General features: G+C 36.2%; 1 protein-coding gene across 2 annotated transcripts; it reads left to right on the forward strand.

Moving 5' to 3' along the window:
* Positions 1 to 6,964: 6,964 nt before the first annotated feature.
* On the forward strand, positions 6,965 to 9,253 carry LOC131681355 (putative uncharacterized protein DDB_G0268364). 2 transcript variants are annotated; one of them, XM_058962111.1, is made up of 4 exons: positions 6,965 to 7,175; positions 7,241 to 7,490; positions 7,655 to 7,904; positions 8,676 to 9,253. In XM_058962111.1, exons 2-4 carry the CDS (start codon positions 7,474 to 7,476, stop codon positions 8,823 to 8,825), a joined length of 417 nt encoding a protein of 138 aa, XP_058818094.1. In that variant the 5' UTR covers positions 6,965 to 7,175; positions 7,241 to 7,473; the 3' UTR covers positions 8,826 to 9,253. The 2 variants fall into 2 exon arrangements, with proteins under 2 accessions (XP_058818094.1, XP_058818093.1); XM_058962110.1 differs by having other exon boundaries at positions 6,965 to 7,490.
* Positions 9,254 to 16,588: the final 7,335 nt, after the last annotated feature.

The following is a 16,588-nucleotide window of genomic DNA, read 5'->3' on the forward strand; positions in this document are numbered from 1 at the left end:
CTGTTTGGGTGAAGTGCGAGTTTCGCTGTTTTCAAAAATCATGCTTGATTTGTACTTAAATTAATAAATGTTCCCCAGACATTTTCTGTTTCCGTCTCGTTTATTCTGCTGTCTTTTCTGTGAATATTTTAACATACACATCTATTACGCATTCATTGGGTGGATAGACCGAATATGCATATAATTTTCAGCAGAAGAAAAGAGAAACAGATAGAAAAATATGCTTGATCTAGTATACTACAGGGAAAAAAGTTCAGAGGAAGTGAAATAGATCGAAGTAGATTATGCGGACAAATCGGAGCTTCCGAATATCACTCTATAGTGATTCTGAAATTTGAACTGAAATTTGAATTTCGAATTGAACAGATACGATCTACCTTTTTATGTCCTAGCCGATGATGCATCCAATTTGAATTCTACTACATGTTTTTTTTACTTCCGTCTCGTTTATTCCACAGATAACAGACATTTAAGGTTAGTTCCAGTACCAGGAGAAACTGGAAGTACTCCGGAGAAAACCGTTTCTGTACTCTCTTTTCATATTTTCTCTTCTACTGGTAGGAAACTGGAGTAAAAAGGAGCAAGTATTTTCGCTCCGTGTGCTAGCACAAACCTATACTACCCATAAAAGCATAAGAGTTCCATATTGAAAAACAGTAAGCCAAGAAAAAGTTAAAGATTTACATTTTCATTTAGCCTTATGGATGGGACAACCATGTTTTGTTATTTTTTCGATATTATCTAAACAAACCTAATAATCCTATTTACGCATTGCAATTCAGTGATGATACAGAATACAATCCAACAGATAACTCATTTTCGACAAAAATCCATATGAGACTTTTATGCTTTATAAGCTAGAGCAAACCTTCCCGAAAAACCTGTGTAAACATTTAAATGAAAATACGTTGGAAATCACCCCCGCATACAGGTTCGCGTCGAGGTGTATACAGGTGTACACATTTTTTTCTATGTGTGTATCAGCTGTCACTTTTTTCGGGCAAACAAGAAGAAATGAAGAAGAAAACAGAAGCACGTGGTCCCATACTTCATTCTGATTGGTTAGTGATGTAAACATTTGCTCTTTTGCGATCCCGGACGCCATGCTTATTTTTACCACGTGCTTACAAGCTTCGTTTCAATTGGTCGGTTTGTTGATTATGTGCTTCGCAGTCCTGGGCCGCCATGATTAATTTCACTAGCAACAAACCAACACACTCAAACTTGACAAATGTGAACACCTGTACTATAATGCATCTCGGGTTCGCGTGCATGAATCACCAATGTATTCAAGCTTGCACGAAACGCCCGTATAGCGTTTGCTGGTCGATCATAGCGCCAGCTAGTGGCAAGTTGGTACTTGGTGGTGGTATTTCAAAACGACAGTTTTATTTCTTACACACATTGAACCTAGCATTGAACACTTTACTTGTATGTCAGTTCTCATTGTTTATTCTGCTATGATTTTTATACATTTTATGGCATATACTTCGAGAATGCATTCAAAGAGTGCATAGCTCGAATATGTTCAATGTATAGAATTTAGAGCAGAGAATAAGGAAGCAGATAGTCAAATATGCTATGTATATATAAAATCTAATCAAGGAAAAAAATATCCGTGGGTCTTCCCAGGGATCGAGGACATCAATATAAACTCAAAATGGAGTGGTCAGAGTTTTTCCGTATCACTCAACTACGCGTTTAAATTCTATTACCAACCAGTAGCAATTTAAATTACCATTCTTATTCCTCTGTTGAAAAACTAGTGGGGAGCATGATAATTAGGGTGGGACAAAAAATAGATTCCAGCTCCGAGCAACTTTTTAGGTACCATTTGGGTCCTAGAACAACTGTGCAAATTTTTAGCTCGATCTATGAAACTATATTTTTGCGCCCGCTATTTAAAGTTTACATGGGATTTTGTATGGGAAAATTAACTTTCACAAAATAATTCCTCCAGGAGTCGCCCATTACTTCCTAAAAATAATTCGTTATGTGGTTTTTATAGGAAATTTAACAAAGAAACAAAGTCTCGAAAACCACGAAACGATCTGATGCTTGAGAAAAAAGTTATTAAGCAGAAACCGATTGATGCTCTGACGATTGATAAAATGTTCATTTTTTCTAGCACCACTGCTGTTGGTTCTACAATTATAAGCAATTTTGTTTTAATCTTCTCTTAATGTGTCTAAATCATTTATCTATACTGTTTGGCCACTTCGCAAGAGTTTTAAGGGATAAATTGAGGCTTCTTTTGTACATAATAAGAGAAAGTTTAAATTTTTGTATATAATTCGACCGTCAGAAGCAGTGATGCTATGAAAAGTGAGATTTTTATCAATCTTCAGGGCATCAATCGGTTTTTGCTCAATAACTTTTTCCACGAGTATCAGATCGTTTTGCGGTCTTCTAGACTTTGTTTCCTTGACATATTTCCTACAAAAATCAGACATCTATTTATTTTTAGGAGGTAACGGGCGACTCTTGGAAGAATTAATTTACAAAAGACAATTTTCCCATACGAAATCCCATGTAAACTTCAAACCGTGGGCGCAAAAATATAGTTTCACCGATCGAGCAAAAAATTTACAGCGTTGTTCTGGGAGCTAAATGGGACCCAAAAATGTACTCGGAGCAAAATTTTATTTTTTTCATATAACCATGTCCCACTCTAATGATCATATAACCGAAAAGTAATAGGATGAAGTTTAGTCGACCCTGTAGAATATCCTGTTCTTTTTTTTTGGTAAAATTTAACTACCACTATTTCGTTTTCCATTGGAGGAAGGAAAATAATCTGACGTCAAATTACCTACTGCTAGGTAATGTAAGTGCCCCGTGTACTAGGGGCAGATCACTGTAGTAATCACAGTTTATAAAGAACAGTTGCGCAAAGACTGAAGCAAATCTACCTATTGAACACTCAAAACGTCTACCTATCGGACACGAAGAATAACAATGCTCAAATGCGTGGGGAGTATCGTTATTATGTGATTATAATTATGAGAAAAAATTGAATGATGTAATATTAACATTTAAATAATGTTAATATTTTGCTTAATGACAATTATTAAAAAAATATATGTTCACTGATATTCAAATTTGGCACTATTTTAAACACCGGAACAGCTCTTCCACCGACAGTGGAAATATGAAGGTATTTCTCATAGTTAAAGTGCAGCTAAAATTTTGACAAATTTGTGTATGTATTCCACTTATACATATGTACCTGTTTCAAATTTATCTTACGCTGCAAATTCGACTGTTTTTTGTCACACCCCAATCAGATGGCAAGCGGCAAAAATCAATGCATTTCTTTCTTAGTTGCGGATCAGTTGAGAACCGGAAAAAGCTTAAATTCTTTATACGATGTTATTTATCGTACTGATTTTTACAAAATAAAACTAAACACTTAATTTTAAATTTTTAAATGCGCAAAGTTAACTTCTAACTGAAGCGTTCGGGTTAAGTCATTTGAAATTTAACTAAAAATAAAAGGTTGCCAAAATTTAAAAAAGACCAATGATTGGTCCAATGTTGCCAATCCTCTTTACGCAACTCTACTATTAAAAACTCTGGTAGTAATGTATAACAAATTTGCATCAAATTAGAAAAAAAAAAGATTTACATTTTTGCATCGTTTGTTTAACAAATGTCCTACGTTGACCCACTTTGTTGGACGTTTTGTTGAATGTAGGGCTAGTTATTGTAGGGTTTTGGCGTCTTACACGCAACAAAAAAATACATTCACGCAACGCAAAATACATTATGAATTTGTATTTTAATGGAAAGAAATGCATTTAATTTCGGTGATTTTTAAAAATGCATCACAAGTGATCTGCCCCTAGGGCAGTTAGTCTAGGATATGCCACAAACAGGCAATGCGACCACGAAATGAATGGTTTATGTGGTGGGTTGGTTAGTCTCTTAATATGTACATGAATATTCAGAGCATAGATATTTAGTTACGTTTTCTGTGTTTAAACTCTGGATAGTCGGCCACCGAGAGTGATTTACTTTCTACTAAACTACAGCAATTTGAACTCCAAATAGCTGGTCGAGGAAGTATAGCTAAAACTGTGAGCTAATCTGATATCTGGTCGTTAGATGTGGAAATGGTCTCTCTAAATTTTAATTTTTCAAAGCTTCTTTAGAAGAATGTTGAGCAATTTTCATCATTTTCGTGAAAAAATCGCAAAATAATGGTTGTTTTCAAGTTGTCCTTAAAATGCAGAGCCTTTCTAACAAAAGAACGTAATATAGCATGCCGTAGATAGGTAATTTCTTCTTCTTTCCAAACCACTTAAAATATTAAAAATCGGTTGAAAAATGTCAGCGTGGAAATTTTTTTAGAGCCGAAAAATAGTTTTTAACTTATAAATGAAAATTTTGAGGGTATGAAACATTTTTCACACATCATTTTTGTTTTGTGTTTCATGAGATCTACTATAGGTCACTTAAAAAGTACAAAATCACTGTAGGAGCCTGTTATTTTATGAAATTGAACAAAGACCATCCATTTGTTAGGTTATCTGCACACAGATAAAAAATATTGGTAAAAATAGAAGTTTTTCACTCTTTCCTAATAAAAAAAATTATACACGAACTTTAACCCATATAGCCCAACGATTCCACGTATTGATTGGATTATACCCTGAACAGATCGTTAGGCTCTTGGATCATAAGATGTTTATTAGGGTTAGCAAAAGCAACCAACGCATACTATTTGTTTGAAAATAAAACTTTTATTTTGATTACTATTCTTCATTAGCTTAAAAGGAAAACTTTTATTTTGATTATTATTCTTGATTAATTTAAAAGTTTTACTTTCAACCTGATAGTAGGTGTTGGTTGTTTTTTACTAAGTATGGAGCACTCTTACTTTTACTAATATGTTTGTGTGTGTAATGTTTTTAACCCTTGTGGCAAAAGTAAGAATAGTTTCAAACAAGGACGTGTTTACATCTTCGTTAAAAATCAATAAAAAACCATTTTGAAGTTTTAAGTCCGGACTAACAGACATAACACTCGAAAATAATGCTTCGCCCGCTTTAACGGTCATTTTAAATATATTTGTAGTTGCAATTTTGGCGCCACTGACATATGAACAAACATATGAGTGATACTAGTGAAAAATCGTTCCCAAACCTGAGGGGTAACCCACCAGCAAATGAGTGTTTGGGACCATTAATAAAAGGTGGAGCTAGCGTTCTGGAGAAATTGCCAGATCGGTTTTTTGAGGGAATTCCCTCATAGTGTTGTGTCTGTTAGTCTGTGATAACACTATGAGGAAATACCTCCAAAAAATACCGATCAGCAAGTTTTCCCAGAAAATTAACTCCACCTTTTATTCACGGTCCCAAACACTCATTTTCTGGTAGCTTACCCCTTAGGTCTGGGAACAATTTTCACATGCGGGGGCTTGTTCGTATGTCAGTGGCGTCAACATTTCAAATGCGGCCTCAGTCCTAATCAGGGATGCCAGGTGCACAGATTTATCTGTGTTTCACAGATTTTCAATATGCTGCACAGATAGCAAGAACTGCACAGATTTCCACAGTTTTCTGCTTTAACGCACAGATTTCCACAGCTTTCTTCTAAAATGCACAGATTAGCACAGATTTCTCAATTTTTTACCTCGCGCTTAATTTTTGACACACGCAAAAACCAAAAAAAGGTCACCACATCTTGTTTTCAGCGAAATTTGTAAGTTTTCCGTGACACAGATAGACACAGATTTTTAAATGGGCTGCGCACAGATTTTTCAAAATATCACCTGGCATCCATGGTCCTAATGATAAATATATTTAAAATGACTGTTAAAGCGGGCGAAGCATTGTTTTCGAGTGTTACGTCTGTTAGTCTGTGTTTTAAGGCTTAAACGTATATAATTGCATTAAGAAAGATGACTTTTATTGATGAAGAATTTAATTCTTCATGTTGGATGTTATAAAATTATGAATTTTATCTCCAAAAATGTCAGTCGTAAAAATACGTACACGCAGAAAAAAGATTTATAGGTTCAGTAAAAATATGGATTAAATCTCGACAAACATATGATTACGGCCTAAAAGCCAACTGTCAAAATCCACTTTGAATGGAAATTCCGGACAAACCGTTACGCGCCAATCAGAGATGTTTATAGTAATGGAAAGAAAAATATTTTTTTTTCATAAACTGTTGTGAACTGTGTTCGGCTAGTAACGGTTTGTCCGGAATTTCCATTCAAAGTGGATTTTGACAGTTGGATTTTAGGCCGTAATCATATGTTTGTCGAGAAATTCAATAAATAAAATTATTGGTCGGGAGACAATACATTTATTTATTGAATTTAATAAAATTTATTTATTGTTTCAATAAAAAAGTTTATCGTTTTGCTTTCTAACAATTTTTTTATTGAAAATAAAAGAAAATTATTGAAATTAAAAATGTTTTTATTGAAAGCAAAAATACATTGTTTTTCTAATAAAAAAAATATTGTGAAATTAATAATTTTGTTGGTTAAAGTGATAAACAATAATTGATTGAATTCAATAACACATATTTTTGGTTTAAATATGCTAAATTTTTCTGCGTGTACGAATTGTGATTTTATTGAATAATTCTGCGTCATATTATAAAGGATATTTCACTTTATAAACAAAACATTTTGCACTGCAGAAACCGGTTGAGCTTAGGTATTTCGTGAGGCAAACAAACCAAAATCCTTTGACGATACATTGCTTCTGTGGTTGTAAATCAGCTGTCAGAAATCTTAATGTGAAATTGTCGAGATAAGTAAAATTGAATATATTACTGTTATAATGAGGTTTTCGAATTAACCGTATGAATGAGAATTCGTGAGTACAAATCTGCTGCATAGGCACTCATGCATTGTTGCCGTTTAGCATCTTCGCTCTTTCAACGGGCGGCCGTTTCTGATGCTTTGACAGCTGTTTACCTGTCAATTTGCTGATGGTTTTTTCTTCTTTTCCTATAATATTCACGTCTCTTGCACCCGCGCGTACAACCAAAACACTGCTTAATCAACGTACAGTTTGTTCAGCATTGTGGTTTTTTGAAGTTGCAAAATACGTGACGGTAAGCAAAAAAAACCTTTCCCCAACTACCCGCAACAAACGGTGAGAAAACCACTAGTAACCTGCGGGGCTACCTGCATATGCAGCAAACGAGAGGTAATCTTTCATTTTGAAGTACCAGTAAGTGAACAGTATTATTTCGATTTGCTGTCACAACAAAGGGAAAAGCAGTCCATAAAGGCCAGCGTATTAGAAGAGGGGGCTTTATTTTCATTTTGGCACCCCGTAAGGCGAGTGAAAAAGCGAGGATTTTGATTCGAAATATTCGCTATTCGCGACGGAGGAATCTCGGTGTATTTACGAATTAAAGACTAATTTGCTGCTGCATTACGGAAGTCCTATTGGTGGAATTGAAGTTGCATTTTTGGGTGTTTTCTTCTTTGCTGGTAAAATTATGGAACGAAGCATTGGGTAAGTAGTTTTCTTTTATTCACACTAATTCTTCCATTTCCGCATATGTGTATTGTTATGCTGCAGTTTGATTTGGAGCGGGAGTTTGGATCCATTTTATTTTCCATTACGCTCGTTGACTTTATTAATGTTTTGTTTTTGCTTTGCCTCATTTTCAATATTAGACGACAGGGACCTATGGTGTCCCCGGGAATGTCAAGACGGCCTGGTGGCATGCCGTCACGAGATAGCTATCAATCACATTCATATCACCAGCAACAGCAGACCAGTCCACACCAACATCACCAGCAACAACCGCAACAGCAACAGCAGCAGCAGCAGCAACCTCAACAGCTGCTGCAGCAAATACCAAGTCAGTTCCAGCATTCTCAGCATGATGAGCTGATACGATACATTAATGAAGCATGGAATAGCGTAAGTATTTTGGTTGTTTGTCTGTTTTTTCGAAAGAATGTGTGTCTTCTATTAAAACTATGTCGAGATGGATCGAAACCAATCTTAGAGTCAAATAGCAGAGCGAATAACCTATTATATTAGTAAAGACACTTTTGTCTAACTTGATACCCGCATCGAAGCATTATCGGAAACTCACGTATTTCGTCTTACTGCCTTCTATTGTGAACAATTCTTTGTGGTAGTGTTAGTTGGATTCAAGGTGGTGTCTTTGCACTTGTCAAGCAATTGTCCAACATACCGCACAGAGGTAAACAATTGGAAGGTGATATGACGCTGTTAAATACCAATCGTATATGTTGGAATTAGATTTAGCAAAACAGCGTTTATCATTATTTAACTGCTAGTCATAGCCTTAAGCTACAGATTAGTTTGTTAGGTCGAGAAATTTTAGTATCAGTCTTTATTTTAAAATTTTTATTAGTGTGACCTGAGAAGGTGATACTCGAAAAGAAATCCTTACAGTACATTCGAGGACGAATGTAGTTTCGAACAGTTCCTTCGAATGCCTAGTTGTGTTGATTGTTAGTATCTCTTATTGCTCAGAATGGAGGTTAATCCCGGCAGTTTCCGGATATCGAAGCATTTCGACGAAAGTCTGTAAACAAACTTCAAATTTAAGTCTGTTTTAGGAAGACTACATGCTACTTGATCGTCTTGTATCGTCCTTTAGTTCAATCGACATGGAACATAAGACCTTGATTATTTTTTCCTCTTTCCGTATCATTGCAGATTACACAAGACAAAAGCCAAACACCTCCAGTATTCTACAAGAGTGTACCTGAGCCGCGGTTGGCAGGTTTCACCCCGTTCGATCTGGAAGCATGGTGGGGTCGGCGGTTGGTACACAAGATCAACATTTCCACCCACGGTCACCAGTAAATCAGTGCGATGCATGCCACTAGTTTGCTGTTGTAAGTGCTTGTCAATAAATCGGAAGCAAATTCAAATATCTACTAAAAACACGAAGCAAACCATTAGAAAGAAAGCAGAAGAAGCAGGACCGCCATTGGAACTCTCGCCGTCACGAGACGAAGTCTAGGGTTTAAAACCGATATAGTTTCATCTATTTCGTAAAATACCTATTTTTATGGTGTTATTTTTGTGGGAGATGGGGACAAATTGGCTAAATTATGTCCAGGAGCAAATTAAATTATTTCTTGACGAAGAAATAACAGAAAAAAACAAGAATATCCTTGATTCATGCAAGGATCCCCAACACAGATGTTGATTGTGAAGAAACCAATGTCTTTTTATTACAAATTATAATATAAAGCAACCGAAATAATATTGTGAATACCGTAAAACAATTATAGATGTTTTTTATTCGTTCTTTTTTTCTGTTTCATCTCTCCGAACACATCTAATGTAAAATAAAATTACGGATGAATTGAGAATGTAATAAATAGAATGGGTCAAAGATAGTTCGTTTCCTTACAACAAGGCCGTTTGTATAGTAATGGAGATAAAATGAAAGAAATGTACGTGCACTTTTAATATCAGGTAATGAGAGATGGGTGAAATATTCTCCTGTGTCTTCGTATGCGTTTTTGTCAGTAGAGTATTCATAATTATTTTCACATAGGATCCTCTTCTATTGTATTCCTGGTCTCATCATAAGTCTTTCGTGTCTAAAGCGAACAGTAAAGCTGATATAACACAGTTTAATGTAACCACTTGCTGAGCTTTTTTATTCTTATTTTTTTTTACAATGGAGAATAAAATTTACGTACTAACCCAGTACACGTGCTATTAGTAGATGCCAAGCTACCACAACGGGGTGTGTCGGACTCTCATGGTGACGTCGCCATAACTAGGTAATACCGACTAAACTCCATTGGGCGCCGCCATTGTTCCCCCCCAAGGACTACCTCTCTACTTCTAGGGGAGAGCTTTTTTATTCAGTTTGTTTGATAGTTTTGAATTGAATTAAGTAAACACATTTTAGTTTGTATTCTGTTTGTGAAAGATATTTACAAATAGGTCTGATTCCAAGCTCGATATACCAGCAGTATCTTAGGGACAGAGTACGGTCAACGAGGACAGTGAACGAGGCAGCCAATCGGCATTCTGTTTTGACGTAGGACTACGTCCTTGTTTTCGATATGGGGGTGCACTCTGCAAATTCTACAAAAATGGTATGTAACGAAAATTTTGTAATGGTATGTAACGAAAATTTGTAACGAAAATTTGGTCCAATTTTAAACGCATATAATTTAGCCATCTCACGATAAATTTTCAATTTTTTTGCACAAATCGCCCCGAAATACTTCTAAGAATAGATTCCAATAGATAAACCCAAAGATTTTTGATATCATAGCATTAAAAAATTAAATAATATACAACCTTGTCAAAATATCGCGCATTAACACACAGAAGATAGCGCTTCCCAAGCCCTGTACGACGGATTGGTGTACCTAGCGCGCAACGCTTCTAAGAATGACGTCATCATCGACTATTTAAAGAACGGGCTTGGCCAGACACGCTCAGTTCCCTGTTGAACGGCTGGCGAAGCAGATCACTGCGCTGTGTTTTTTACAGCCAGTGTAGATGAGCTAGAAGTCCGTTACACTGGCTGTGGAGGGACGCTACCCTGTGTCGTCCAACAGGCGACCGCTCCAACTGCTTCCTAAATGCCGCTGTAATGTTGCCAGTAAATTTTTAATTTAACTAGCACATGTATTTGCTATTTGCGCTTGAAATTAAGTAATGTAGTGGTAGTAATAAGCTTCCCATTTTGGTTTAAACACAAGGATAGTTTTTAAAACAGGATTTGATTAATTAGTTTAGCTCATCTAAGCAATTTTATCAATTCTGTAATTTTAAAGGAATCTTACGGAACTTGGTGAATTTGGCCCCACTTGCAACTGGTATAATCAACCTGCACAAAGTGTTGCATAACGCAGGGCTGCTTTTTGGAACAAATTCATTCAGCCCTTCGCTATGCAAAATCACGATATTATGACAGATGGGCTAAGCGTGGCCATTCCTTTCAATCGGGAAAGGCTGCGTGGAATTTTGGTGAAACGCGCTAATAGTGTCGTGGTGGTACTAGTTGTCTCTTTCGCTCTACCCATCATCATCAGCGTTGACTCATTTTGCATTGTACACTTGGGTTCAATGTTTGGGGCAAATGTGTTGGTATGTAGGGGAACTGGCGGTAAAATGAACACGTTAAACAAAGTCATTATTTTCTAACTAATAAGTGAATGAGATATTACACCTTATGTTTCTTGTTAGACATGTTTTGTACATATCTGGTAAAAATACTTCGTCATAAACACATTTTTTCAAACATGATTCTTGATTTCTAAACATGTCCAAAAATGAGACATGTTTATAGCGAGTGGGTAAAATGAACATGTGGCGGTGGTAAGCATTTTCCGATCAATGCTAATATCCCAACAAATCGTGAGCTTTGCATACACACAGGGCATTTTGCAGGCAAAAAAAATTGTCACGGAAGAATTGAATTTTCATGACGTAATATTAACCATTTTTCAATCCTGTGGCATCGAAACACATCTACAAACTTGGGGTTATCCATGGGAGTTTGAACTTTTAGGATCTGTTTGAGAGCAACTAGAAAGGTTGGTCTATACATGAGATGTGATTATATTGTCTAAAATTTGATTTTTCTTCACCGGTCCGGGTGTTTTTCCCAAAAACTAAGTACTAAGAAAATAAATATTTTACATTAAGTAGTATAGTCCTACGTCTACAGTTCGTGCAACCCCATAGGGCTGCCCCTTGTAGTTTTTTTGGATAAGATTCGTCTATCGAACATCATCTTCAATAAATCGATGATTCCAACGGCCGTATGACTTGTTTCCCCAAATTATTTATATAAAACGTCCTCCATGTTTCGATATTGCCCTCCAGTATCAATTTTGAAGAGAATGGACCCAGCATGTCGTTCGCGTACAAACTGCACCACACAGTCACTGTATTGGAATGAAATGGGTTTTTCTATAGGCTCTTCTCAGGTCGCTGATAACACTGAATAGGCAGTATGGTTTATTTAAACCCCATGCACCAAAAATAAGGTTCGCTTGAAAGGACGAAATTTTGGTCATTTTTGTTTGAGCATTCCAAAATTTGAAGATGTTGTTCAGGCGCATATTTTTGCATGATAAAATTAAGCATGAGTATGATAATCGGACCATTCATAGTTGTTACTCCGTGCTTGGCCAGAACAAGCGAAATTGCATAGATAATCAACGAATGGGGCATAGGAGTAGCTATCCATCCTCAATATGCCCGTTTCGAGAGTTCTCTACTTTGACATGCCAATAACGACGCCGACCACAACCTCACAGTCTTTGGGGAAAGTAATGAATGTTAGTGTAACAAACGTAGTTATGGAGACCTTGGATACCTCTGCTTCTACACGTTTGCCACGTGAAAGAATATTTGTTAGTAGGAGCGGGTAGAGAGTCACACAAATCTGGATTCACCTTTATGAGTGATACGATCAATGCAACTTACACTAGTGATATCTTATGTTTATTGCTCTGGGCAGCCGGCTGCCGAGAATTTATGATAGATTTATCGTTTATTAAACTAATTTTGAAATGCTCGGTTTGTAAAAAAGAAAACAACTTCAGCTCCGGACAGCCGACTGTCGGGAATGTTGCTTATGTTTAATTGAATCAAATGGCAGATGAAAGATCTTATTATTCTTTGCTCTTTCATTCCGGCGACACACGGCATACTAAAAGCAATACATTATAATGAAAACCGATTACTTTTAGTGCCTCGAGACATTTGTCGACATATCTTTGCAATTAGATGTTGTATTACGTGTATTACAAACCCATTATTTATCGCGCATAACTTTTAGTATCATTAGTAATGGCAATTATGTATTGGCTTCATTCTCCGCGGACGATTGATTCTCATGTTATAATTACTCGCACGAATCGTTATGATAGCTAAGGTACATTTTAAATAGTATGAAATAAGCCCAACCGAAATACCTGAAACGAGTAACTTTGTATGTCGGATATACAACTGATGACATAATTTACTAGAACAAGATTTAAAACAATAAGAACGAAGAGAAACAAATTTGTCACCTTTTGTGTCTATAATCAAGCTACAATATTGTTATACTCATGAAGAAATCAATAGTAATTCTTCAAAAGGGCGAATGAGACTTTTGTAAACAAACTTATTTCGCTCATTATTCCGCCACCGAGTTGAATTTCATGAAAAATACACATGAATCAACATCTTTACCCTTGGTAGAATCATTTTCAAATGTTTTCTGTGTTGAAATGATAATAAATTAGGAGAAATCAGCAAAACAAAAGTTTGTTTACAAATCTTATTAGCCCTATTCAAATGTTGATATGGAAATATGATTAACGTGACAGTAAGATAGTGCATGAACTACTCTAAAAACATATGCAAGTACTCAGTACAATAAGAACAACTAATATAATTTATTGATCATTTAATGTATTAAAGGTGAACCAATGAATATGACAAAAACCCGTTTTAATCCACCTAGTGGTGCAATTGTGCCTTTCTCATTTATCCAAACTATGATTCAATAGCTGGTTAAGTTCAATATAATTGTAGAGATGTCTATTAAATTCTTATTATACTTAGCACGCATCTTACGACTACCACGAAAGTCGACGCTGACTCACTTTAACAGTTATGTGTCCAACAAAAAAAACACCTTTAACAGGCCAACGAGGGTACCCACAAATTGAAATGCTCATAACTATGGCTTCCTTTAACCGATTTGGACACTTTTAGATATTTTGGATTCAGGAACTCGTCCACTTTTTGATTCTGTACAATAGAACAAGAATAATGGATCTGGTTTTTGGTAATCCGCATTTTCCAGAGTAATGTTCCAGTACTAGGATATGATTTGTAAATTTTAATAATGTACTAGCAATATGAGTATCAAAACTCTTCAAATTGTCTCGGAAGTCTGTTTTTTATTGTTACTGGACCCTATGGTAATTTGAAAAATGGAATTGGAATGAAATGGCCACTCACGGCCCCACGGGAACCTGCTCCGGAATCTCCGTTCCGGGGTCAAATCACCAAATGGTTCCAAAACCATGAGATACAGCCTACTAATGCAATTCCAAGAATTTTGATACCCATATTGCTAGTATTCCATTGAAGTTCGCAAATAGCTCCCCAGCACAGGAACCTGCTTCCGGAAACCCGAATTCCCGGGAACCGAATGAAGTAAACCGATTTATTTTTACCGAGTCCAAAAGTGGATGAGTTCCTGAATCTAAAACGGCCAAAAGTATCGAAATCGGTTGGATATTACCTTAGTTACGGGCATTTTAGCTTTGTGGGTACCCGGGTACCCACGTCGGCCTGTTACGTAGTAAAAAAAATCAGGAGCCCCTCGTCACTCCCACCCTTACTATATCAACAATATTATTAACCCAAAAGCTTGACTTAGTGAAGTTCTAAGATGTCATAAAGTTTCAATTTCCAGCTATGGATAAAACATAGGAATTTAATTAATTGAAACTTAAAAAGGTACCCGGGTTCCGCGTCGGACACACAACGGTTAAACAAAAAGTGTAATAATTAGAGTAAAGTGCCAATTTTCATCCTATTTGGGATGGTACCACACTAATTCATTAATTACTCGGCCTAATCAATGAAATGCGTACAAATTGGCATCAACAGCTTTGCTTCGTTTTTAAGAACCAAGATAATAACACGAATGCCCTGAAAATGTTCGTGTTCTTCTTCTTCTTCTTCTTCCAATTCTGTTTATTTTCCGTCGGCCTATTTCGGCTACGAGGCCAAACACCGACGCCAGATTGGTGAAACGCCTACTATCTGGATTGGAGATATCGACCCATCAACTCATGGACCGGGGACCAACGGCTTTACTTCCCTTCCGAAGGAAGGCGTGACCTCAGATTTTTCTCACCTCTGAAAAATCTCAACGACCTCGACTGGGATTGAACCCAGACCAACTGGGGTGGGTGGCGGTCACGCTAACCACCCAACCATCGGCGCCGTCAAAATGTTCGTGTTTGAATGCAACGAAAACTCGAATCGAGTGCCCCTATTGTTGCCCTATAACTTGATTAAATGCATTGAACAAAGATGGCAGACGCTGTTCTAACCGGGGGAAGCCCGTTTGGCATAAACTGCCCATAAACGCATAAGAGTCCCATGTGGATTTTTGTCGAAAATGAGTTATCCGTTGGATTGTATTCTGTATCACCACTGAATCACACTGCACAAATAAGATTACCGGGTTTGTTCAGAAAATATCAAAAAAATACCAAACAACCAAAACACAATCTTGAACAGCGTTTTTCTCGGCTTGCTGTTTTTCAACATGGGACTCTCATGCCGTTATGGGCAGTAAAGTCATTTGGCATAACGTCATTTAGCATAAAGTCGTTTGGCATAAAGCCACTTGGCATAACCATAGCGAGAGTCGAGTGGTCGTTTGGCATAAAGCCATTTGGCATAAAGGTCATTTAGCATAATCGACTAAAACAAAACTGAAGATAGATTGCCATTTGGCATAATGCCCATTTGGCATAATGATCATTTGGCCTAATAACCATTTGGCATAATGGTAATTAAACCTAATTACTCAGGTGTAGACCTGTAGGTCAATAACTGAAATAATAGGTCACCAAATCGGCAATACTCTGGGATGCAGTTTCCCGAAATATCATTGCCCGAAATGAACTATACCAATTATCCGAATTTTCCGTAAATTCAATAAAACTACACTGCCCATGATCGCAAATCAGTCCCATAAAGATAGGAAATCCCATAGAAAACGTACAAATATGCAATCATGGGCAGTACTGCCATTCCACATTGCACTTTTTGAGAAGACCTATTTGCAGCCAACATTTTTTTAGTTTTTCTTTTTTCTTTGAACATGAACATTTTTTTTAATTTCATTGATTTTAAATGCAACTAAGAATTTCTAAGCGTTCACATTCTCCTGAATCTTGTCAATTCTTCGAAAATATTTTTGATTTCGATTATAACTTACATTGACATTTTGCCTTCTTTTATACATATATAGTAAATTGTCATTAGCTTTTGATTATTTTGTTTTGAGGCTTTTTTCTTTTAATGAACTTTATGAACTATTCTTGAGATTTTTCCTTCTTTTGAATTTAGGCTGCAAACAAAAGTAAGGCATCGAAAGAACAAAAATTTGGAAAGCAAGATACCAATACCGTTGAAGATACGAATTATATCACGAATTAAATTACATATTATACAAATAGTAGTTTAGTTTAAAATGGTAGCAATCCAAATATTCGTAAATTCGCCATACAAAAAATATTTCGTTTTCGCAAATCCCTCCAATTTCCTTGGTCTGTAGTTTGAAACTAACAGACTATCATATGAATAATAGATTACAATTACAGATTCCTTGTTGAATGACACTTCACGAATATAGGGGGCAGGCATAGCGTAGTTGGTAAATCGATTGCCTTGTACGCAGTTCATCTGGGATTTTTCTAACCCGAAGAGGCGAATGACCTTATAGTTAAAACCTCTATAATCAAAATAAAAAAAAATCACGATTATGTTAACTTTCATATAAGATGACCAACATTGTTCTAAATACAAAAGTTCTCAAAGCAATTTCATGCTTACTCTAGTTT

The sequence above is a fragment of the Topomyia yanbarensis genome, chromosome 2 (assembly GCF_030247195.1).
Source record: "Topomyia yanbarensis strain Yona2022 chromosome 2, ASM3024719v1, whole genome shotgun sequence".
In the NCBI taxonomy this organism is placed as follows: Eukaryota; Metazoa; Arthropoda; class Insecta; order Diptera; family Culicidae; genus Topomyia; species Topomyia yanbarensis.

Coding starts and splice junctions, on each gene's coding strand:
- LOC131681355 (XM_058962110.1), top strand. Junction 7,905..8,675: donor TTAATGAAGCATGGAATAGC/GTAAGTATTTTG, acceptor GTATCATTGCAG/ATTACACAAGACAAAAGCCA.